Consider the following 23,850-nt stretch of genomic DNA (forward strand, 5'->3'; position numbering starts at 1 on the left):
GTTCTTCTCTATGTGCATGACGTCAAGATTATGATGAATAAGATGTGCCTTCCAATATGGTAGATCCCAAAATATACTGCGCTTAGTCCATTTATGTGTACTTCCGTACCCAATAGTTGTGCCGTGAGGGTTTTCAACAACCGTTGGAAACTCCTGCACTCGCTCCCAAATTTGATCACCGGTCAACCTCAATGGTGGATGTGTTCTTTCGATCCTATTCTTGATAAACTCTTTTTTATTCCTTCTGAATGTATGCTTTAGCGGCAAAAATTGCCTATGACAGTCAAAATAGCTGGCCTTCTTACCGTGCTTTAATCGAATGACTTCGATATCTCCATACATATCGGACATCCTAAGATCCCAGTGTACTCCATCCAGATAACATTCCATAATTGGAAAGTCATTTATCGTCCAAAGAAGAGCAGCCTTCATTACAAATGTTTGATCGGTAGAAACGTCATACGTAGGGACACCTTCATCCCATAGCCGTTGTAACTCTTCAATCAATGGTTGCATATAAACATCTATCAACTTTTTCGGATTTTGCGGGCCGAGGCACGATCAATGTCAAAAACATATAAGGTGTCTTCATGCACATACCGGGTAGAAGATTGTACGGAGTTAAGATAACTGGCCAACATGAATAACTTTTTCCTGATTTCCCAAATGGGGCAAAACCATCAGCACACAGACCTAACCTGATGTTTCGAGGCTCTATCGCAAACTCGGGATATGTTCTATCAAATTGTTTCCATGCCTATGCATCTGAAGGATGACACATTAGATCCTCTTCTGTTTCATGATTTGCATGCCAAGTCATGTGTTCAGCAGTAGCTTGAGACGCATAAAGCCTTTGCAACCTAGGGATTAAGGGCAAGTAGAACATTTGTTTACATGGTCTACGCTTCTGATTACGACCTTGCCGCCTGTTAATCTTGTACCTAGGTTGGCTGCAGAATTTGCAAGATTCTGCATTTTCATCATCTCTCCAATATAACATACAACCCATACTACATACATCAATCCTTACAACTGGAAGACCTAAATTTTCCACTAGCTTTTTCATATCGTAAAAGTCACTTGGCATGATGTTATCACGAGGCATTGTTTCCCGCATTACTTCAACAAAAGAGTTGAAACAATCCACATACACATTATGCTCTGCCTTGATATTTAACAGTCTTGCTGTCACTGATACTTTCGTGTGGTTGTCACAACCTGCCCATAAAGGTTCATCTGCTGTTTTCAACTCTTCCCATAACCGATTAGATTGAAAAGTTCCATCACACACATTCTCATCAAAACCTGTAACTCCTGCCTCTTCCAATTGTGATGCATGACTAGTTCCCACTTGTTCAAGTGGAGGAGTTAAACTAGTACTTGCATGATTCGATTCTGGAAAAAAATTATGGCCTGCTTCATCAAACACCATCCCCTGATATGGATTCAATTGGTCATAATAGCTACATTCTTCCCTAACAAACATTTGGTCGCTTCTTCGATATCCGCCATCAGATATAAATGGTTCACCGTGGTAAGTCCAATTATAATAGTTCGGAGTAAACCCAAATCTACAAAGATGTTCTCTAACTATGTCAATGTCTTGAAATTTTCCATTACTGCACTTTCTACATGGACACCTTAACTTATTTCCATCCATGAACTCATATTTATTACTAGCAAAGTCCAAAAATAGTTCCACCCCGATTCGAAACTCATCGGTCAATCCTTGACGTCCAGGTAGGTTCTTATTATACATCCAACCCCTGTCTCTTTGCATTGTGTCTGTATAAAAATAAAAAAATTCTCGTACAATATTAAAAATATCATATCTATTGTTTAATATTGTTAATTAAAACCATAAAATTCTAACAATTACAATTTTCTTTTTTACGAAATAATTACTTTCAACTTGAAAAAAATGAAAAAATTACCATGTCAAGAAAACTTACCAAGTATTTGACTGAAACTTTTGTAGTAGAAAGTGGTCTATTTGATGAGAATTGCAACGTTCACTTGGATTGCGAGACCTTCAAATAGACACGTACCTGAAATAAAAACAAATGACTTAAAATTAATTTTTTAATTATCTTTTATATTTTCTCTTTTTTTTTCTTTTTCTTTTTTTTTTGTCCTTTCTTCTTGGCCGGTCGCCGGTCCGGCGACCGGCGAGCTCGCCTGGGCAAGTTCTGGGCGACATCGAGCTCGCCGGCGGCGAGGCTGGCCCTGGCCGGAACCGGCGAAGGCGGAGCTCGCCATGGCCGGCGAGCTCGCCCAGAACTCGCCCAGATCTGGGCGAGCTCGAGCTCGCCAGTGCCGGCGAGGGCCAGCCAAGCCGCGGGCGAGCATTAGCTCGCCCGGATCTGGGCGAGCTCGAGCTCGCCGGCCATGGCGAGCTCGGCCCTCGCCCGGTGCCGGCGAGGGCCGTAAGCCGCCGGCGAGCTCGAGGTCGCCCGGATCTCGCCGAGTGCGGGCGAGCCGGAGCTCGCCGGCCATGGCGAGCTCGGCCCTCGCCCGGTCTGCGGCGATGGCCGGCCTAAGCCGCCGGCGAGCTCGAGCTCGCCCGGATCTCGCCGAGGTGCGGGCGAGCTAGAGCTCGCCGGCCATGGCGAGCTCCGCCCTCGCCGCCGGCGAGCTCGCCCGGATCTCGCCCGGATCCGGCGACCTCGAGCTCGCCGGCCATGGCGAGCTCGGCCTCGCCCGGTCTGCGGCGAGGGCCAGCCAAGCCGCCCGCTAGCTCGGCCCTCGCCGGTGCCGGCGAGGGCCGCCTAAGCCGCCGGCGAGGCCCAAATCTCGCCCACATCCGGGCGAGCTCGAGCTCGCCGGCGCCGGCGAGGGCCAGCCTCGCATTGTCGGCGGGCCGAGCTCGCCATGGCCGGCGAGCTTGGCCGGCGAGGCTAGCCCGCCTGTGCGTCGCGCGAGGTTGACCGACGGCCATGGCCAGGCCACCGGACCTCGCCCCATGGCCGGCGATCGGCCAAACCAGTGAGGAAAGGAAAATTTTTTTTTTAATAACACCAATTATGCGAAGAATAATTTTGCGACGAACCGTTTTCGTCGCCAATTATTCATGAAATTAGCCACGACACTTACCGGCGAAAAAGCTTTACCGAGATTGATTTGCGCGTGCACCGATAAGTAATTCGAGAGAAATTAAAGAGAGAGACGGAGAGAGAACAGCGAGAGGATAAGAGGAATCAGTCGACAGAGAGAAATTAGGGGTCGGGACAGATATCAAATACATCATATTTCGTATTGCAAATTTGCCACGAATAAAATTCGTCGGAAATTTCCGACGAAAATTTTTTCGTCGCAAAAATTCGTTGGAAATTTGCGACGAAAAAAATTTCGTCGCAAAAATTCGTTGGAAATTTGCGACGAAAAAATTTTCGTTGGAAATTTGCAACGAAAAGTTCCACGAAAAATAAAATCGTCGGAAATTTCTGACGAAAATTTTTTCGTCGGAAAATTTCGTCGGAGATTTCCGACGAAAAATGCTCCGTCGGAAAATTTCGTCGGAAATTTCCGACGAAAAGTGCTCCGTCGGAAATTTCGTCGGAAATTTCCGACGAAATATTTTTCGTTGGAATTTTCGTTGCAAATTTCCAACGAAAATTTTTTCGTCGGAAATTTTCGTCGGAAAAACCCGATTTTTTTGTAGTGTTATATTGCTGGAATATAGTGGGTTATTGTTGGAATCAAGTCGATTTTGATCGGTTTAGTTTCGGGGGAGATATTGATCATGGATTGGCTTGGTTCTTGGTGAATCGTTGCCGCGGTTCTCCCCAACACATTGTGTATGAGTTATTTGGACTATGGGGTGACTGGTACTGGTCATACACAATCATTGACTCCTGAAGTGAAGGTTCATCATAAAAGAGGCAGCTTTAGTCGATTATGTTTCATTAGTTAGCAGAGTTATTCCGGGGAAAATTTCATCTCATGGCCACACACATGCATGAAGCTGAAACGGGAAACTATACAAGGATAAACTAGTTCAAACACGTTGCCTCCTACTGCCACTTTGTTCAAGGGCGCATCAGAACTTGAACTTTGAAAGCTTCCCTCCAAAAAATCTGGGGTTACGAATAAAAAACTGCCTTCATGGACAGAATCGGTGTAGAATATACCAGGAGAATAGCAACTTCAACTAGATTGAAGAGCCATTAGGTCGATTGAGTCTCTTAACACAAGATCCAAAGCTCCTTAACAATAAAGAAAACTCTTGGTAAGGGCTTGGTCAATGGCTGAAGCTGAACTGGTCAATCATCTTTGTCATACTTAGTGGGGTTATTAATTATAATCTCAACTCGTGTCTAGTAAACCATTTGAGCCGTTTCTCGAATGATGTGACAATGTAGCCAAAAGTCAGAACACCTCAAGACTACAAGGCATCAATTCTAGATGCTTCAGCTGCCACCTACGGAAAAGTCATACTTTAGAATGGGTTTTTACAGTTTATAAAACCTTGGTCAGGAACAAGTCATGTGCTCAATATCTTACTGCTGGGAAGTGGGTTAGTTTAATTACGAAGTAATTGACCCCACTTGCCTGTGTTTAGACATGTACGCACCTGTTCTGCAATAAAATCTTACATTTATAGGTGTCCCGTTTTTTGACCAATTTGACTTTTATAACTAAGCTCAAAGTCTTATATACGATTTAAGCTCGAAGCTCTTTCCATCGCTTGTTTTTGGAGACTAATTCCCTCCGAATTCTTATTTTCACTCAAATTCACAAGGAGTAGAAACTCAATCTTTCCACGGTTAGGCATGGTCTCCATCCCGATGAGGTTCCATCTCTTCTTACAATGCCTGTGCCTGTTGTCATCTCTGTCACTGGTCTTCACAAGCCAAGCAATCTCAATCCAAGAAGCAAGCATAAGTGATCTCCAGCTAGCATTCAAGCAAAACAAGCTCACTTCCAGGCAACTTACCCAGTTCTACCTCCGCGAAATCCACCGACTCAATCCAGTCCTGAGGGCTGTCATAGAGGTGAACCCAGATGCACTGAACCAAGCCGATGGGGCGGACCGGGATCGTAAGGCCAAGAAACACGTTTCGCTCTCCAGCTTGCATGGAATTCCTATACTGCTCAAGGATAGCATTTCGACGAAAGACAAGCTGAACACCACGGCCGGCTCGTTCGCACTGCTTGGCTCAGTCGTGGCTCGGGATGCAGGGGTGGTGGCTAGGTTGAGGCGAGCTGGTGCTGTCATAGTGGGGAAGGCCAATATGAATGAGTGGTCAAGTTTTAGGTCTTTGACTCAACCAAATGGTTGGAGTGCAAGGGGTGGACAAGGCAGGGTGAGTATTTTCTTCCAATTAAGTGCTTCTTACCAATAGACAACTGCATTTGTTCATGCAACTCTGTACTTTTGTCTAATCCTAAGTTTTGCCTTGATTGCATCGCAGAATCCTTATGTGCTTTCTGCAGATCCTTGCGGTTCAAGTGGCGGGTCGGCAATATCAGTGGCGGCAAATATGGTGGCAGTGTCACTAGGAACTGAGACTGATGGCTCGATCTTATGTCCTGCCAGTGTAAATTCAGCAGTAGGCATCAAACCAACCGTTGGTCTCACTAGCCGAGCCGGGGTGATTCCGATCACACCCAGACAAGACACCGTTGGGTATGTCATGTACATCATATTGCTCTTCAGCAGTATCAAACCTAAGATTTTCTACGACGACGACTACACCGTTACAATCCTTGCCTATGCTAAATGGTTAAATTTCTAGAACAGATCATTCTTCTCAATGATTCGATGTTTGTTCCTTAAATTGGAAAGAAAAAAGAAAACTAATTATCCATGAAGTTCGTGTTCTCTCTACTTCAAACTGAAGTCTCACTATAAGGTCTCACATTTTGTTATCCTTGTTGACACGAGTTGTGAAGCAAAGTCGTTAACAATTTAAATGTAACAGGCCGATATGCAGGACCGTCTCAGATGCTGTTTATGTTCTTGATGCAATCGTAGGCTATGACCACAATGACGCGAAAGCCACAAGAGAAGCGTCAAAATACCTTCCGCAAGGTGGATACAAACAGTTTCTCAAAGTTCATGGTCTCCACGGCAAGAGACTGGGTATCGTGAGACATCCATTCTTCAATTTCACCGATAAGCCCAGCCAAGCTCTAGCTTTTACAAAGCATTTTGCAACACTGAGGTACGGAAAGTTTCTTCACCGCAGTTTATTTGGACTACAATCACGGCCAACGTCGGTCACATGCCATTCATAGATGATGACACGAGTACATTGTTAATGCTAGGCAAGCAGGAGCTGTCTTAGTGGATAATCTGAAAATTGATAACATAGATGTGATCTTGAACTTCAATTTGAGCGGTGAAGGAACGGCATTGCTCGCGGAGTTCAAAATAGCCCTGAACGCTTACCTTGAGGAGCTAGTGTCATCGCCAGTGCGGTCCTTGGCAGATGTAATAGCTTTCAACCAGAAAAACTCTAAACTGGTACGAATATTACTTCGGTTCATTGACCTAGTTCGACCCTCCTGAAAGTTTGAAATGACAGAATGCTCGAAACAATCACACAGGAAATGACCGATCGGATAGACCAAAGCATCTTGTTGGCGTCTGAAATCACGAACGGGATAGGGAATGCGGAGAAAGCGGCTTTGTCGAATCTAGGAAAGCTAACAAGAGACGGGTTCGAGAAGTTGATGATGCAGTACAATCTAGATGCTGTCATGACTCCAGGATTTGACTTCGCTCCTGTTCTTGCCATCGGCGGATTCCCCGGAATCAGTGTCCCAGCCGGTTACGACACCGAGGGCGTGCCCTTCGGGATTTGCTTCGGAGGGCTGAAAGGTTCGGAGCCGAAGCTGATTGAAATCGCATATGGATTTGAGCAAGCTACTAAGATCAGGAAGCCTCCCTCGTTTAGGCCTTGAAGCTCCCTGATCAAGCCTGCCCTCGTTGCAACTCTTCATAATCACTACTTGCTCGTTTCGTTCGTTGACAAAGAATAACAAATGATTCCCAAGTCCAAGAAGAATCGGATTCTTTTTCCGTTGTCGGATGCCAAAAAGCTTTTGGATCTTTAATGGAGGACACATCTGAATCATTGATCGTTCAATGCTAAAATTTACTCTCTTTTCTCTATATTCTGTGTTTTCTTTTTGTTCTCCGTCTCTTCTTTTCCTTTTGGTATCGATTTCTCTTTCTCGCCTTTACTACTTCGTTGTGTTTGTGTGCATAATCCTAACATGGTGACCTCGTGGACATACAGTAAAGGATTTTACTATAATAAGCATATTTTAAAGAGAAAGAAATTATATATAATCAGCAGTTATTCGTAGGCTCAAACTCAAATTACCAATAAAATACGGGCCCAATAATCCAACACATAGCTGTAACCCGCCCATCACCATCACAAGCCTTCGATGTCGACCTCGGTCCGCCGGCGACGTCAACCCCTTCCCTGTTCGAGTCGTTTGCTGCACCTCTGTGTCATTTTTCCTCCGCGGGGCGCTCGAGGCGCTTGCGGTTGCGTGAGGCCGGCCACCTCTATGGACAAAAATGTGAGAATTGTATTCCATGACTAATTCAAATTCATTTTCTAAACATGCAAATGTGAGGAATTGGAGTCGTTCTGGTTGAATAGTTGGACTTCCCATTTGAATTACTAAGGCGAAAGCACCTTCAATAGGAAAGTGACACGTGGCATTACACAAACGTCTCTCTTCTTTTCCCATTTTGACCTTTTCCCATTTTTACTACTTTTTTTTTTTGCTTTATCAATCATGAACACCTGGACATATGAAAATAAAAATTCTAAAAGTGCTAATTTTGTTTTTTCTTCTTGTACACAGCAATATTGACGCGCATAAAGTGCTAATTCTAAACTTCTTAGTATGACCACGAACGTTGTAAAGTTTCTTGGTCGCACTAAACTTAGGCTCCGTTCGTTTGGCGGAAAATATTCTCTCGGAAAATATTTTTCGGGTTTTCCGGTGTTCGGGGGGCGGAAAACGTTTTCCGTGGGAAAATATTTTCCTTCCCCCCTCACAAAATAGCCTAAGTCTACGGAAAATGACTTCCGCTTCTTCAAAAACGGAAATCATTTTCCGGAGCTTCTTCTTCTTCTTCTTCTTCACTAAGGTCGCCGCCGCCGACGGTCGCCCTGCCGCCGCCGCGCAGGTCGCCCCGCCGTTGCCGCCGGTTGCCCGCCGCCGCCACCCGCCCCGCCGCCGCCGGTCGCCGGCCGTTGTCGGCACCCACCGCGGCCCGGTCGCCGCCGCCCGATGGCGGCCGCCGCCGCCGTCGCCGGCGGCCGCCGGGCAGCCGGAAGTTGGCCAAATCGGTCGCCGCCGCCGCCGCCGCCCGACGCCGGACGTTAGCCGTCGGTCGCCGCCGCGCCGGTTGCCGGCCGCCCGTCAAGTCGCCGCCGCCGCCTCCGATGGCCGTCGCCGCCTCCGGTGGCCGTCGCCGCCTCGGTCGCCGCCGCCGGCCGCCCGCCGGTCGCCGGCAGCTGCCGCCCCGCCGCCGCCCGATCACCAAACCGCCGCCGGATGCGGACATTGGCCGTCGGTCGCATGCCGGCCAGCCGGGCAGCCGGGCGTTGGCCGTCGGTCGCGAAACGGCCATTCTTGCCACCATTGTCGCCGCCGCCGCCGGACGCCGCCGCTGCCGCCCGCCTCCGGTCGTCGGTGAAAAATATTTTCCGAAACTTTTTCATATTGGTCACCAAACACCGGAAAATTATATTCCGGGAAATCATTTTCCAGGAAAATGACTTTCGGAAAAATATTTTCTAAAAGGAGAATATTTTCCGCCAAACGAACGGAGCCTTAGATACAAATGATAATTTAAACTCGTATGCTCATTCTTGCACAAACTTGATGGCCGTTTTCTTGTTTCTTTATTCTTTTCCTCTCTTTTTTTTATACTTTTTTATGCCTCCGACACTTGCCTTTACTTTTGCATGGCCTTTCTTTTTCGTGTCCCGTCTCTTTCCTCTTTTTCTTATCGAAATTATGCAAATCACATTCACTAGAAAGTCCAACACACAGTCCAAAAAGTCATAAATTTATTGTACGATAGTGGCTAATGAAATCATAAACTTTTCAATATGATCAATTTAGTTTTTAACATTATAACAATTTGTTAATATAGCAGTTCTTCCGACCAAATTAAGCCTAATATCGCTAATGTAGATGTTAATCATCTTAAGTGACATGACAAGCGCTGATGTGGGAAATTTTTCGAATTTCTTTTTTAATTTTTTATTTCTTTTCTTTTCTTCTCCTGGTTCTTCTTCTTGGAAGGGCCGGTGGCCTTGCCAGCCACTAACTGAGGCCTAGCGAGGGCTTCGCAGGCTCTTGCCTAGTGATGGCCTCGAGAAGATGAACAATGGAAAAAACAAAAAATAGAAAAAAATAATGAAAATTTTAGAATATTAAAAAAATTGTAAACATTGTCTACATTAGCGGTACATGTCCCATGTGGGACGGCCGACATTAACGTTAGAAATTTCTAACCAGATTTGGCCGAAAGAACTACATTGGCAAATAGTCAAAAGATTTAAAAGTAAATTGAACAAATTGGAAAGTTTAAGACCGAATTAGCCAAATTGAAAAGTTTATGATTAAATTGGCCACCGCGCAATAGGTTGGGGCTTTTTGAACAATTATCCCCGGTGTACATATTAGAGAATGGTGTTCTTGAAGCTTCACTACTTGGGGATGATTCTTTCATCTTAGGCCGAAGATCTTCCGATTCTTGTCTTCGCGCCTTACCCCTGTTTGGGATGGTCAGAACCAGGTCACCTGAAACAAATGAATTGCTCAATGCGGCCAGAAGGGTACGGCTCGTGTTTGGGATAGCGAAATGAATTGCCATTCATTGTTTCAGGTATATCTGCCTAATCAAATCATTTTCAAATCCTAGAACATGTTCTTTGCAGATCTTCCTGCTATGGCGCTACTACATTTCCTTCTTCTTCCATTCTTTCTGCGTATGCAATCTGACGCTCAGAAGAGTGTCCTCACCATCATCGTCCACGTGCACTGGTTTACCAAATTTGTCTGTCCAGCCTTTAGAATTGGTTTTCACGTCCACTCGAGAGAGGGTGCCCTTTCCAGGTGGAGTTGACCACACCCGGTTATCTTGATGGGGTTATATTCTAAACAGAATCAGAACAATCACACAGACAATAGAAAAATTGACACACGAGTTTACCCAAATTCACCCCAGAATAGGGCTACGTTCTGTAAAGGGATTCCACTATGATATTTAGGTTTTACAACCACAATCACTCGTCACAATGATTTTTCATACGAGTACAATATATAGGACTTAAAATGAGCCCAAAGCCCAAATCTATCCGAATCCCTTTGATCCCACAGCAAATGGGTCAGCAAATCCGACAATGGGACTCCCGACATTCCATGTGTAGGGGTCACATGTCGTTAGTTCATACTTTGGTTTCCCTAAACTCACGTGGACATGCCTAGTATGAGAAACAAGGGTCCCCGAAGTATTTGCCAACTCCAACACATCTTTGAGCCCACTAGGAAATCAAATTCTCTTCATCCTGAAGATCACAGAAACCAGGTTGCCATAGGGAAGAGATCCCTTGTGCTTGCCTTCAGAGGCTTGGATATGATTGACCATAGGACCATTAATCTCCATCTATCCAAGCCTCCTTGGTCACACCATTCTCCAAGGTACCTCCCCCAGGAATCGTGAAATGAATAAGAAATTTGTGAAGGACACGAAATTTTAGGCTGGAGAGATCACTATGGGGATATAACGATCCTTAAATAGAAGGTTGAAGTCACGCTTGTCAAGCAGCAAACGTTAAGCATCAAGTTTGGAGGTTTTGAATTTGGTCAAGCCAGAGAGGGGCAAATCAAAGCATTCTGTTATATTTTCTGCAGTTTTGGTGTATGAAGCATTTCCCACATTAAAAGCCAAGACATTTGTCTGTTTGGGGTAAGATTGGAGTAGACAACATACACAAGCATAGGATAAGATTTTTTTTCCAACTAACACAGAGATAGAAAATGAAATCTTTCAAGTATGGGTTCGACTCCGATAGAATGCTTTCGCGGCAATTTCAGGTCTACTACCCTACCAGAACAGCCTCGCGCGAGTAATTTTCAAGATCAAAGCGCATCGCTTGCTTAGGTTTTTTGATGAGAGAAGAAGTACACCATGAAGCATGAACCGCCATAACTGGATTGCGTTTGCTTGATCGATTCATCAATTGCCAGTTCCTCCATAGGTTTCTCCTAATTTTTCTCACTTGCTCTGAAGGAAGATGAATCTTCTAAATTTTCCTCTAGGTCCAACTCAGAGTGCGAGTCACCCTCATTCACATGTTGCTTCCTACTATCTCGCCAAGCCCGCAGGCTTTGTTCTTTCTCAAGTGGTTATGACTTGAATGCAAATGCATGATAAGCTCAAGCACGCTTTTTTTGCGGGATTCAATGTACTTGGACTGATGCAAAAAATCGAGTTTCGGGTACAAATAGATCGTTCATTGTGACTTCAACGTAACCTCGACCAATGCATAATACCCTTAATGCAGTCGCAGTCGCTATTTGCACGACCGATACGATTGTATGAGTTGATCTGTGAAAAAATTACTTGCGTAGATAGTTATATCTACATGGAATTATATGAGTACGGGGGAGTAGAAGATATTGGTTTTCGAACTAGAGATGGGCCACCCATGATGGACGACTGACTGAACCCGGTCCATTATGTTTCAATGGAGCGAATGTAGGGCACGATCAGGGCGCAATGCATACATGGGGGCTATGCATGGAAGAAGAGTGCTCTTGCGCGTGTGAGAAACTAACGGGAAAATTATTTAAAAAGTCATAAATTTATTATACTTTTGCCAATTGAATCGTAAATCTTTTTAGGTTTTACTAATTGAGTCTATCTAACCAATTTTGATTGGAAATCACCGACATAAACACCGGCTATACTATGCGGTATGGCTGGCACTGGCATTGACATTTATATTTTAATTTTTTAATATTTTGTTGAATTGTTTTATTTTTTTCTTTTCTTTTTTCTCTTTTCCTTCTTTTCTTTTTCTTTTTTCATTGTGGCCGCCCCCGCTGGTCGCGGGCGAGGTCATCACAGCCATGAGTGAGGCCAGCCTTGCCTAAATTTGGGCAAGGCTGCTGTGCCATGTGGCACGGCTAGCGTTCATGTCAATGATTTCTGGCCAATCAATTGTCAAAAAGTTTTGACTAAAAAAAAATGGCAAAACGTTAAAAGATTTAGGTCTCAATTGGCATAATTAAAATATTTGGAACTGAATTGGCAAAAGTACGGGAAAATTACCAAAACAGTCTTAAACCTATTGCAATTATGCAAATTCAGTTATAAACCTTTTTTTGTGCCAGTTTAGTCCTAAGCCTTTTGCATTTGTGCCAATTCAGTCCATTAAGCCAATTTTGACGGGCCGACGCTGATGTGGCAATTTTTAAATATTATTTTTTAATTTTTTGATTTTTTTATTAATTTTTTTGATTTTTTCTTTTCTTTTCATTTTCCTTTCCTTTTTTTTTCCCCTTCATCTTCATCTTCAACCTCTAGCCGGTCACCGGTCCGACAACAGGCCAAAGTTGGGGACCGGCGAGATCGGCCCCGCCGGCCGTGAGTGAGGCTCGACCTCGCCGTCGCTAGCGAGGCTTGGCTCCACCGGCAACTGGCAAGGTCAGCCGAGGCTCGACCTCGCCGTTGCTAGGCGAGACCGACCTTGCTAGTTGACGGCGAGTTCAAGCCTCGCATCTAGCGAGGGGTCGTCCTTGCCGTCACTTTGGTGAGGGCTCGAACTCGCCGGCGCTAGCGAGGTCGAGCCTTGCCTGACGGCGAGGATAACCTCCCACCAAATTTCACGAGGCTTGAACTCGCCGGCAACTGGCAAGGTCGGCCTCACCCAACAACGGCGAGGTCGAACCTTGCCAGGGGTGGGCGGGTCGACCTCGACAGTTGCCGGCGGGGCCGAGCCCTCGCTCGCGGCCGGCGAGGCCGACCTCGCCAGTTGCAGGCGAGGCAGAGCCCTCGCCAGCGGCCGGCAGGGCCGACCTCGCTGGCCCCCGCCTCTGGCCAGTTGCCGGACTGGTGACTGGCCAGAGGTTGAAGATGAAGACGAAGGAAAAAAAAAAGGAAAGGAAAAAGAAAAGAAAAGAAAAAAAATTCAAAAAAAAATTCAAAAAAATAAAAATAATAAAGTTTAAAAATTGCCACGTCAGCGTCGGCCAACCGGCCGGCATCCACGTCAGCGCCAGCCGGCCAAAATTGACCGGATGGACTGAATTGGCACAAATTCAAAAGGTTTAGGACTGAATTGACATAATTGCAATAGATTTAGGACTGTTTTGGTAATTTTCCCGCAAAAGTGCAAAATGTTATGAAGTTTTTTTGATAATTTTCTTGACAAACAATCGCAAGAGAAGAAACCAGACAAGAAGAGTGCTTGTATGTTTTGTGAGAAAATGGCCAAAGTGAAGCACGTACATTCTACAAGCGAATTGTGAGAACAAGGGACTGTTTACACCAAAAAATGGCCAACTTGTCAACATGGTTCAGTTATGATCGACAAATGTTTATACCAAAAATTATCAAGGGACACATGGCCAAGGCTTGAGACAACGTGGAAGCAAATATCATCAAGTTGCCAACATAAGGGACACATGTCAGAGACATGAGTCATGTGTATATATTTACACCCAAAGATGACCAATTTTTGGGTATTATTGACAAGACTGGTCACAACTTCGTCGAGGAAATTTAGGTTCTGCGCGAGCTTGAGAAAATGGTCATAACTTCGTCGAGACAGGTCGGATTGACCTGATTCCAAAGCCAAAAGAACGAAGACTCCTGGATCTACAACTTTTATGTTTTGAGTTTTCTCAGAAAATCACGTCGACGTAAAAAGGAAGTCGATGGACGTGACTGGTCATAACTTTGTATCGTTGAGGAAATTTCGATTCTGCGCTAGCTCGGGAATATGGTCATAACTTCGTCGAGATAGATCGGATTGACCTGATTCCAAAGCCAAAAGAACAAAGACTCCTGGATCTACAACGTTTATGTTTTGATTTTTCTCAAAAAATCACGTCGACGTAAAAAGGAAGTTGATGGACGTGGTTGGTCATAACTTCGTCTCGTCGAGGAAATTTTGGTTCTGCGCTAGCTCGGGAATATGGTCATAACTTCGTCGAGATAGATCGGATTGACCTGATTCCAAAGCCAAAAGAATGAAGACTCCTAGATCTACAACTTTTATGTTTTGAGTTTTCTTAGAAAATCACATTGACGTAAAAAGGAAGTTGACGGACGTGACTGGTCATAACTTCGTCTGGTCGAGGAAATTTCGGTTCTACGCTAGCTCAGGAAAATGGTCATAACTTCGTCGAGACAGATCGGATTGACCTTATTCCAAGCCAAAAGAACGAAGACTCATGGATCTACAACTTTTATGTTTTGATTTTTCTCAAAAAATCACATTGACGTAAAAAGGAAGTCGACGGATGTGACTGGTCATAACTTCGTCTCGTCGAGGAAATTTCGATTCTGCGCTAGCTCGGGAAAATGGTCATAACTTTGTTGAGACATATCGGATTGACCTGATTCCAAATCCAAAAGAACGAAGACTCCTGTATCTACAACTTTTATGTTTTAAGTTTTCTCAGAAAATCACTGTAGAGTTGTCGACGTTAAAAGGAAGTCGATAGTCGTGACTGGTTAAGATACGGAAATTAATAGACACTTAAGTGAAGAATTGCCAATTTGAAGGAATCGACACAAAGTGGAGTCGACAATCTCGAATACAACTTGCGAAGAAGTAACCGTCAACATAGTGGGATTGAAGCAACCGCCAACATAATTGAGTCGTATAAATCGTCAAGGTAGTGGACTCAACGCAACTATTGTAAACCACTAAGGAGCACACATGTATATTTTGAGGGAATAGTTACTTGGAAGCATGATCATGAGGCAGTTATCACTTGTGGACAAGATCGTGGGACAGTTATCTTGAAAGCAGGATCATGGCATCACATGGACATGAAGACAAGATTTTCAGAATGGAAGAACATGGACACAACCGTTGAAAACTGCTAAGGAGCAGTTACTACACGACCATTATAAATATCACTGGCCATTTACCAGAGACGACCACCCCCGACAAATTAAATAACATGTTATCTTTCAATTATCTTTACTTTCCTGTATCGCACTTTACTTTTCCTTATCTGTAGCTTTTCGATTCGCGTCGTCGATTAAATTCCGGCGTGTATTTCTATCCCGGCTGTTGCGTCATCGATTAAATTCCGGCGTTACATCTTTGTGTACGTGTGTGGCTATATTTTCAAGCTTTGTCGTTGATTAAATTCCGGCACGGTTTGTACATACAATCCGGTTCGAGGTTCGAAGTTCGAAGTAAAAGTTCGCAGTTTTTCCTTGTCTTTCTGGATATTTCCTGTCTGGAGTCCCCACGGAATCCAGTCTCCTCTCATTAAGAACCAAAGAACGACTTTTGGTGAATTATATTTCGTCACGCGAACATTTTCAGCGAAACAGGGACATAATTTATTATGCAAACACGGCTGTTCATTCGAGTGTGTAATCACATTTTCGACCGGCATGGAAAATACAAGCATAACTTAGAGCAATCTCGGCTCTTGGGTCTCACAAAATAAATGCCTTTATTAAAAGAGTAAAAGTCAACAAAAACCCCAAATTATGACCATTATGACACATTTACCCTAAACGCTTTTCTAGTGATACCAAATATCTCACACTTGTATTTGTGTGGCACATTTACAATTTGCCAAAATTCTGTCAATGAAAACTGTTAAAAATCTATCTATATAGACGCAAAAAAGTAAACAGTGTTGACATGGAGCTCACGTGGATTAAGTGCAATAAAAACGATATTGTTTGGGTTGAAAAATCATCTAACGGAACATTGATGGAGGGTAAATATGTCAAATAGGTACAAGTTTAGGGTTTTTATGTCACAAGAAAAAGTTGAGGGTAAATGTGTCATAATGGATATACTTTGGAGTTTTTGATGTCACAAAAATAGTTCAGGATAATAGTGTCAATATTTTGAGGTTTTTGTGGCTTTTTCCTTATTAAAATGGCAAATACCTATTTTGGCTAATTCTTGTGGTGCTTATATACATTGGTTTGAAAGAGACGGAGTGGTCAGCGATTTCCTCAAAGAGAATTGATGATCCAGTAACTTCCAAACGCATCCAAGTTGATTCAAACTGGCACAAGAATCCAAGACCCTATAGACAATTCGATGTGGTCGGCCATGTCGCTGAACTGGTCAATCATCTACATTTCGATTATTCCCTCTTTGGCTCTTCTTCTATCTGTTCATTATCCTTTTGAATTTAACGCTTTCTGCTTGTATCCATAAACTATGTACCAGCGATTTGCGTCTACCCAAATGTTTACAACTCCAGAAGACCGCATGTGTCTTTCCAGAATGTGCTATTTTTCAGAGCAGTATGTTAGATACTACGGAAAATGGCACAAATAGCCCTTGAACTTTGGCCCAATGTGCAATTTGGTCCCTGAACGTTTAATTTATTCAATATAGCCGTTGAACTTTATCCTAATGTTTAATGTGATCCCTGAACTTTTAATTTATTCAATGTGGTCTCTGGACTTTTGGTGCATGTTCAATTTAGTCCCTGAACTATATGAAAATATTCAATATAGTCCTTCCATTAATTCAAGTTCAGGAACTACATTGAACATTTTCATATAGATTAGGGACTAAATTGAACATGTACCAAAAGTCCAGGAATATTAAGCTAAAGTTCAGAGACTATATTGAACAAATTAAAAGTTTAGGGATCAAATTGCATATTAGGCCAAAGTTCATGGACTATTTATGTCATTATCCCCAAATACTAAGTCAAGAGACAGCCATTTCAGAGTTCCTTTCTTTTGTTTTCTTGAGTTCATCAGCATAAAAACAAGGGAATCATCCCAAGTACATAAGTTTACATCGTAACACATGTACCGCCAGCATCAAATATTTATCTAGATCCAAATAAACAACAAGACGTTGGATTAGACAACAACAGAGATTACTTCCCATACCGTCGTATTGAGTTCAAGCCTTGTTGGCAGCACTTCAAGAGTAAATGCCTGAACTTGTCAAGCCGATGTCGGAGAGTATGCCTTATATCTTTTAAGGAGGTGAGTAATGGAGGTGTGCGAACGCTAGCCCAGACACCATCTACCGCTAAACCCAAAAAAAGAATGGCAAATGGATTGAATTGTTACTAGGAAGTCAAGTTTTTAACCATAGGGTTGGCATAGTTGATTGAGGCATAAAGGGGATTTCCAGAGCGTGGTACGACATTAAATTTTATAAACTGCGTGCAAACTATTCTGGGGCTTACTTGCATATGCCAAATGGCACGGACTTAATCGGTCCACGGGATTTGCAGAGTGTTTTATGGACCTCTAGATAGCTAGGTTCACACTCATGGCTCCAGATTATAAAACAATAAAATAAATAAATAAAACAATTCTTTATGTAACGTTTAATGACATTTAGTGGAACGAAAGTCATATAAATAGCTCAATCTCAATGATCATCCCAACTCTTGCATTCAACCCTCGAGCACATTTCCAAGTTCGAAACTCCCAAAAATGAATCCTCTATTGTCGTCATTCCTCCCATTTTTCCTTTACTTGTCATCGTTTGGCACAATCCTCTTGGTCTCTGTGCAAGCATTATCAATCAGAGAAGCAAGCATAAGTGATATCCAACAAGCTTTCAAGCAGGACCAACTCACTTCCAGGCAACTCACTGAGTTCTACCTCAGCGAGATCCGTCGGCTCAACCCGATCCTGAGAGGAGTCATCGAAGTGAACCCAGACGCGTTGTATCAGGCTGGTAAGGCCGACTGGGAGCGCAAGGCCAAGCCATATGGCTCGCTGCCCATCCTGCATGGGATTCCTATCCTGCTCAAGGACAACATCGGGACGAAAGACATGCTGAATACCACGGCTGGCTCATTTGCGCTGCTCGGCTCTGTTGTGGCTCGGGAAGCGGGAGTGGTGGCTCGCTTGAGGAGTGCTAGCGCCATTATATTGGGGAAGGCTAGCTTGAGCGAGTGGGCAAACTTTAGGTCTTTAACTGCACCAAATGGTTGGAGTGCCAGAGGGGGTCAGGGCAAGGTGAGTTACTATCTTACGAGTACTATAATGGGAAAAAGTTATATATACTTTATGTGGCTAGATTATCCTAAGCAATTTAGCCTGGCACTTCCTGCGATAGAATCTGGTAGAGAATGAAGAAGCTTCATGAAGAACTTGTCAAATTATGCAACGAAATCTTACTGAAATAGAAGCAAAACTTAAATACAACAATAATAGAAAGGCAAGCATGAAGTTTTAGTTTGCGAATCTCTAAAGGAGGAAATTCTGAGTCTTTCATGTAATGTGATGATTAAGATCGTCTTGTGTCTAAAACCAAGTGAATGATCCCCAGAAAGCTCAAACGGTTCTATGCGTACCGCTAGCACTGGATTTATCTTGCCATTGTTTCACCACAATATCACCTCTTTAGTTGCAAGCAACTAGCTAGTAATCAGTTTTGAAGTTACCCAAGCTTTTCCAAAAGTCACAAGTTGCATTTTGGGATGGCGTGCAGAACCCGTATGTTCTTTCAGCGGATCCTTGCGGATCAAGTAGTGGATCGGCAATTTCGGTGGCGGCTAATATGGTGGCAATTTCACTGGGAACCGAGACTGACGGATCAATCTTATGCCCTGCTAGTGTTAATTCAGTAGTAGGCATCAAGCCAACTGTTGGCCTCACGAGCCGAGCTGGGGTTGTTCCTATCACTCCCAGACAAGACACCATCGGGTAGGTCGAGTTAGTCATGGCCACGGTTCGGAAACGACCGGTTCCGGTTCGGAACCGGCGGTTCCGGTTCGTGGCCAAGTATGAACCGGAACCGGACGGTTCCGGGCCGGTTCCGGTTCCGGTTCAGGTTCGGAACCGGTCGGTTCGGAACCGGTTCCGGGCCGGTTCATAATTTTTCTTTTCTGTTTTTTTTCTTTTTCTTTTCCTTTTCTTTTTTTTTTCTTTTCTTCCTCCGCCGGCCATAGCCGGGTCGGCGGAGGTCGCCGGCCTCGAGGCGAGGCCGCCTCGCGGCGCCGGCGAGGGCCACCTCGCTGGGCCGGGCGAGGCCGCCTCGCCGAGATCGGGCGAGGGCTCGACCTCGCCGGCGTCGGGCGAGGCTAACCTCGCCCGCAAGCCGGTGAGGCCGGCCTCGCCCGATGCCGGCGAGGCTCGACCTCGCCGGCACCGGCGAGGCCGGCCTCCCGAGGCCGGCGAGGTCGAACCCTCTCAGATCCGGCGAGGCTCGACCTCGCCGGCGTTGGGCGAGGCCGACCTCGCTCGCAACCGGGCGAGGCCGGCCTCGCCGACGCCGGCGAGGTCGAACCCTCGCCGGCGTTAGGCGAGGCCGACCTCGCAACCGGGCGAGGCCGGCCTCGCCGGCCGCGGCGAGGTCGAACCCTCGCCAGATCTACAGCTTCTTCTTTTTTTTTTTTTTTTTTGGAACCGGGCCCGGAACCGGCGGTTCCGGGCCGGTTCAAAAATTTCTGGAACCGGAACCGGGCCCGTAGGGCACGGGCCGGTTCCGGTTCCAAACCGCGGGCCCGGTCAACGGGCCGGGCCCGGGTTTGACCAGGCCGAAACCGGCCCGTGGCCATGACCAGGTCGAGTGCACGATTCCTTTCTTAGTGGCTGCATAATCAAGTCAACAAACTTGTCACAGGCAGTCAATAGCTCCAAAAATACAACTAGTTGATTACTTATTGGTCGATCGATCTTGTCATCTCAAATATGTTGACTTTACGCTGAAAACTTTATCATCTGCAATACGTGTTCTCAAAAGGCACTCTCGAAATTCTTGATGTAACAGGCCACTGTGCCGAACTGTTTCGGATGCCGTGTACGTTCTTGATGCCATAGTGGGTTATGACCCCAATGACGGAGCAACGAGAGAAGCGTCAAAATATATTCCTCGAGGCGGCTATAGACAGTTTCTCAAAGCCCACGGGCTCCAGGGAAAAAGGCTGGGAATAGTGAGAGATCCCTTCTTTGATTTCACCAATAAGCCCAGCCAAACTCTTGCTTTTCAGAATCATTTTCAAACATTACGGTAACCATAATCACCAGTACAGTGTTTTAAGCAAGAAATAGAATTGAACTGAATGCCTGATCATTTTAGTTCATGACTTGAAACCCTTTTTATACTAGGCAAGCAGGAGCAGTTTTGGTGGACAATCTGAAGATAGACAACATTGACATCATCTTGAATGCCACTGCGAGCGGCGAAGCAATAGCCATACTAGCAGAGTTCAAAATAACTTTGAATGCTTACTTGAAGGATCTCGTGGCGTCTCCAGCGCGATCCTTGGCAGATGTCATAGCTTTCAACCAGAAAAACTCTAAACTGGTAAGCGTGTTCTAATTGCCTCTTCATAAAGAGCATTGTATGCTTCCAGAATTCATTTGCAGACTGTTACTGCTGGTGTTGATTCAGAAAGTAATTTTTCAACTGACCGGCTTTTCTAGATTGCGTGACAAAACAGAAAATGAGGAAACACATGAGCTGATACTTGCCGAGAGACAACCTAATGCTCTAGTTTGATAAAACATCCTTATCCGATCAAGTTTGGGAATGACAAATGTGTGCCTGACTGGTCTCACAGGAACTGACTGATCAGATCGGCCAGAACATCTTTCTGGCATCTGAAGCCACGAACGGTATCGGCGATGTGGAGAAGGCAGCTTTGTCGAACTTGACATACCTATCAAGCAACGGATTCGAGAAACTGATAATGCAGTACAATCTAGATGCGATCGTCACTCCCGGGTTCGAAGTTGCCCCAGTTCTTGCCATCGGCGGATTCCCGGGGATTAGCGTCCCTGCCGGTTACGACGACAAGGGAATACCGTTCGGAATTTGTTTCGGAGGACTGAAGGGTTCGGAGCCGAAGCTGATCGAGATCACCTACTCATTTGAGCAAGCGACAAAGATTAGGAAGCCTCCCTCATTCAAACCTTGATGACTTGATGCGATTTCTCCCTCTTCTTGAAGTGTAATGCCTCAAAATGGGTTGCAGTGTGAAGGAGACCGGAACTCATTCAGTATTAGAGGAGAGATATTTGATTAATATTTACTCCTTAAAAAATAAATGAAATAGCATCTGCTTAGTGTTGTTATTTTGCCAGCTGAAATTTACTCTTTGTATGCCCATCAGTCAATTCTCCTGCTGTTGAATCGTGAGAAGTTAATCTTGCTTTCCCTAAAAAATTTGAAATGAAATAAAAGTTGAATTTTAAGAAAACTAAATAAACATGATATACTAGTTTTTTTTTTTTTACATGTCAACTTTTGTGTGTATTGAGAGATTTTAGATTTTTAGATGAAAATTAAACTGAGGCGAAAGGTAAGGGAAACAAAATAAAAAGCAACAAGCAAAAAGTCTACCCTAATTTTGCTCCGGAAAAGCGAATTTTGCTTTTCCCACCAAAATTTAAAAGTTATGAAATATATATGAACATAAATATTGACAATTGAATATTTCGAAATGTTTAATTGATTTGTGCTGTATAAAAAGCAAATTGCAAAAATCACAAACAGAACAGAAGTAGACGTAAAAGTTTAGCCAAATGCTAGATGTTGGTCTAGGACTAGAAAACAATTGTCACAGTGTAGTCTTATACCGAAAGGTGAACATAATGTATCGCATTCTTACTATTTATTAGCGAGATATCCGTGCAATGAATGGATCTTGACATTGTGCTTATCCGACTTATTTTGGGAGCAGTGCCCCGTGGGTCGGTCCGGTGCTTAAACTTCGACTAAATATAAAGATGGGCCTTTTGCAAAAAATGGGCCATGTGTTTTACCCACGTCAAACCCATTGAAGACAAATCGGCAGTATCGTTAGTCCTTATAATTTTATTTTTGTTTCAATTTAGTCCTTATAATTTCAAAGGGCAAACTTTCACGCGTCTCGACTAATCAGCATTCCCGGCGATCATAAGCGCGTATCACCCCCACAATCGGCTTGGTACACTCAAGACTTTACTTCTGAAGTGCTTTCAACAAGATTTGGTCAAAAAACTACAGGGAGAGAAGCAGAAATCCCTTACCCTATAGGCCAACAACCTACTAGTTGAATCAACATTTCGATGCGGAAACAGGAAATCAATCGTTAGGGCTGGCTAAGAATTCAATTGAAGCTACATTAATCGAAAAAACCAAGCAGAGGAGAATTTTTTTCACTGATCGTAATTCATCGCCTTGCCTCCGCAACATGGGATTCTAACCGCGGTAAATAATGGTGAGATAAGAATGCCTTGGTGTAGGAAAACTCTCGAAATATTGAAGAAGACACTGTGGATTCGAGCCGAGTAATTAACCATGAATCAAGTCGCATGATACGTTTACGCTCGTTTTCAAAGATCAAGGCGTAGAAAGGCCCGCCACTCCGACTCAAAACCTAAGTTCAATTTATTAGATCAAGTCAATTGCGCAATATCTTTTTAATTCAATTGAGGTGGACATAAACATAAGGTAGGTGATTGCTGGTCCTGTCCAAGTTTCCAATTTCCCAAATTTCCTGAAGCGATTGCGGAGATTGACTCGATCCTTTTCGGGTGACCATATTGTGGAGATGGCCAACACATAGCTAATGTGAAGTAAGAGCAATAATTGGACGGTTAATCAACCTTGCGCACTTCAATATTCTGCTTGTATTGTAGTCATACACAACTATTCAAGCATGAAATGAAGTGGCTTCATATAAAATCACTCGGAGAAAAAGTTCGGGGCAATTGGCATGTCACGGTTTAAAATTTGCAGTCCTCTGTTGTCGTTAGAAATTTCAATGAATCAACATGTGATGGCTTCACGTAGCATCTAAGTCCACCTCCCACCCGTCACTTGAAGGGAAAATAACACAAATAGTCCATGAACTTTTAATTTATTCAATATCGTCCATGAAAAGCTCAATGTGCAATATGATCTTTGAATTTTAATTTGTTCAACATAGTCCATTGTGGTATCCTGAAATTTCATGGCCAAAGATTAAAAGATCCTAATGGATTAGGGCGCTCGTCGACGGAAATTAGGAAAATGAAATTGGAAGATTAGCGTTGCGATTATCGTTTTTTTTTGGAATCGCGAGTTTGGATTCTTGGAAACAATTACCGTCGAGCCGACTAACCCGACGTCGCGTCGTCTGCGCGACCCGACTCCGTGTCAAACCCGTCGCCGTTATTTTTCTCCCCATTTTTTCCCCTTGCTCACGGACAGCCCCCTCTTTTCCTCTTTTCGTCTTTTTTCTTTCCTTTTCTTCCCTTTTCTTTTTCTTTCCCCTTTTCCCGCCAGAAAACCCACGCAGCAGCAGCCCCTTCATTTCTCTTCTTTGTCTTCTTCTTCCCCCTCTACATTTGGCAAGAGGGAGGTGCCAAGTGTCACCCATGCATGCAAGGGAAGTTGAAGGGCCATCAGATAATTTTTTTCCCCCACAGTTCACTCTCACCAGCTCTCTCTCGCTCAGCTTTTTCCTCCACAGCTCACTCTCTCAGCTCTCTCTCGCCCAGCTCACCCACTCTCTCGTCTCTCTCTGTGTTCGCCGGGAACCAGCCACTCCACGCGACCAGCAGCAGCAGCCGGTCATCTCGTCCCCGCACGCCAGCAACAACCAGCCTCTCGCCCTGTCCAGCCACGCCCTCAACCGACCAGCAGCAACTTAGGAATCGCCCCTCGCGCCCTCGTCTCCGCCTCGGACCAGCAGCTT

At 44.5% G+C, this 23,850-nt stretch overlaps 2 protein-coding genes across 3 annotated transcripts; both read left to right on the top strand.

Annotated features, from left to right (window-relative positions):
• The first annotated feature begins 4,232 nt into the window (after positions 1-4,232).
• Positions 4,233-7,141, top strand: LOC115667389 (probable amidase At4g34880). 2 transcript variants are annotated; one of them, XM_056306356.1, is made up of 6 exons: positions 4,233-5,306; positions 5,415-5,629; positions 5,925-6,167; positions 6,271-6,469; positions 6,553-6,933; positions 7,009-7,141. In XM_056306356.1, the coding sequence occupies exons 1-5, from the start codon at positions 4,773-4,775 to the stop codon at positions 6,907-6,909; spliced, it is 1,548 nt and encodes a 515-aa protein (XP_056162331.1). In that variant the 5' UTR covers positions 4,233-4,772; the 3' UTR covers positions 6,910-6,933; positions 7,009-7,141. The 2 variants fall into 2 exon arrangements, with proteins under 2 accessions (XP_056162331.1, XP_030444836.1); XM_030588976.2 differs by having other exon boundaries at positions 4,234-5,306; positions 6,553-7,141.
• A 10,492-nt stretch (positions 7,142-17,633) lies between these two features.
• On the top strand, positions 17,634-21,304 carry LOC115665100 (probable amidase At4g34880). Its single transcript, XM_056308780.1, has 5 exons — positions 17,634-18,199; positions 18,675-18,889; positions 19,956-20,195; positions 20,294-20,492; positions 20,749-21,304. Exons 1-5 carry the CDS (start codon positions 17,669-17,671, stop codon positions 21,103-21,105), a joined length of 1,542 nt encoding a protein of 513 aa, XP_056164755.1. The 5' UTR covers positions 17,634-17,668; the 3' UTR covers positions 21,106-21,304.
• The last annotated feature ends 2,546 nt before the right edge of the window (positions 21,305-23,850 follow it).

This window comes from Syzygium oleosum, unplaced genomic scaffold (assembly GCF_021117445.2).
Source record: "Syzygium oleosum isolate NSW1041296 unplaced genomic scaffold, Sole_v2.1 Sole_v2.02, whole genome shotgun sequence".
NCBI lineage: Eukaryota > Viridiplantae > Streptophyta > Magnoliopsida > Myrtales > Myrtaceae > Syzygium > Syzygium oleosum.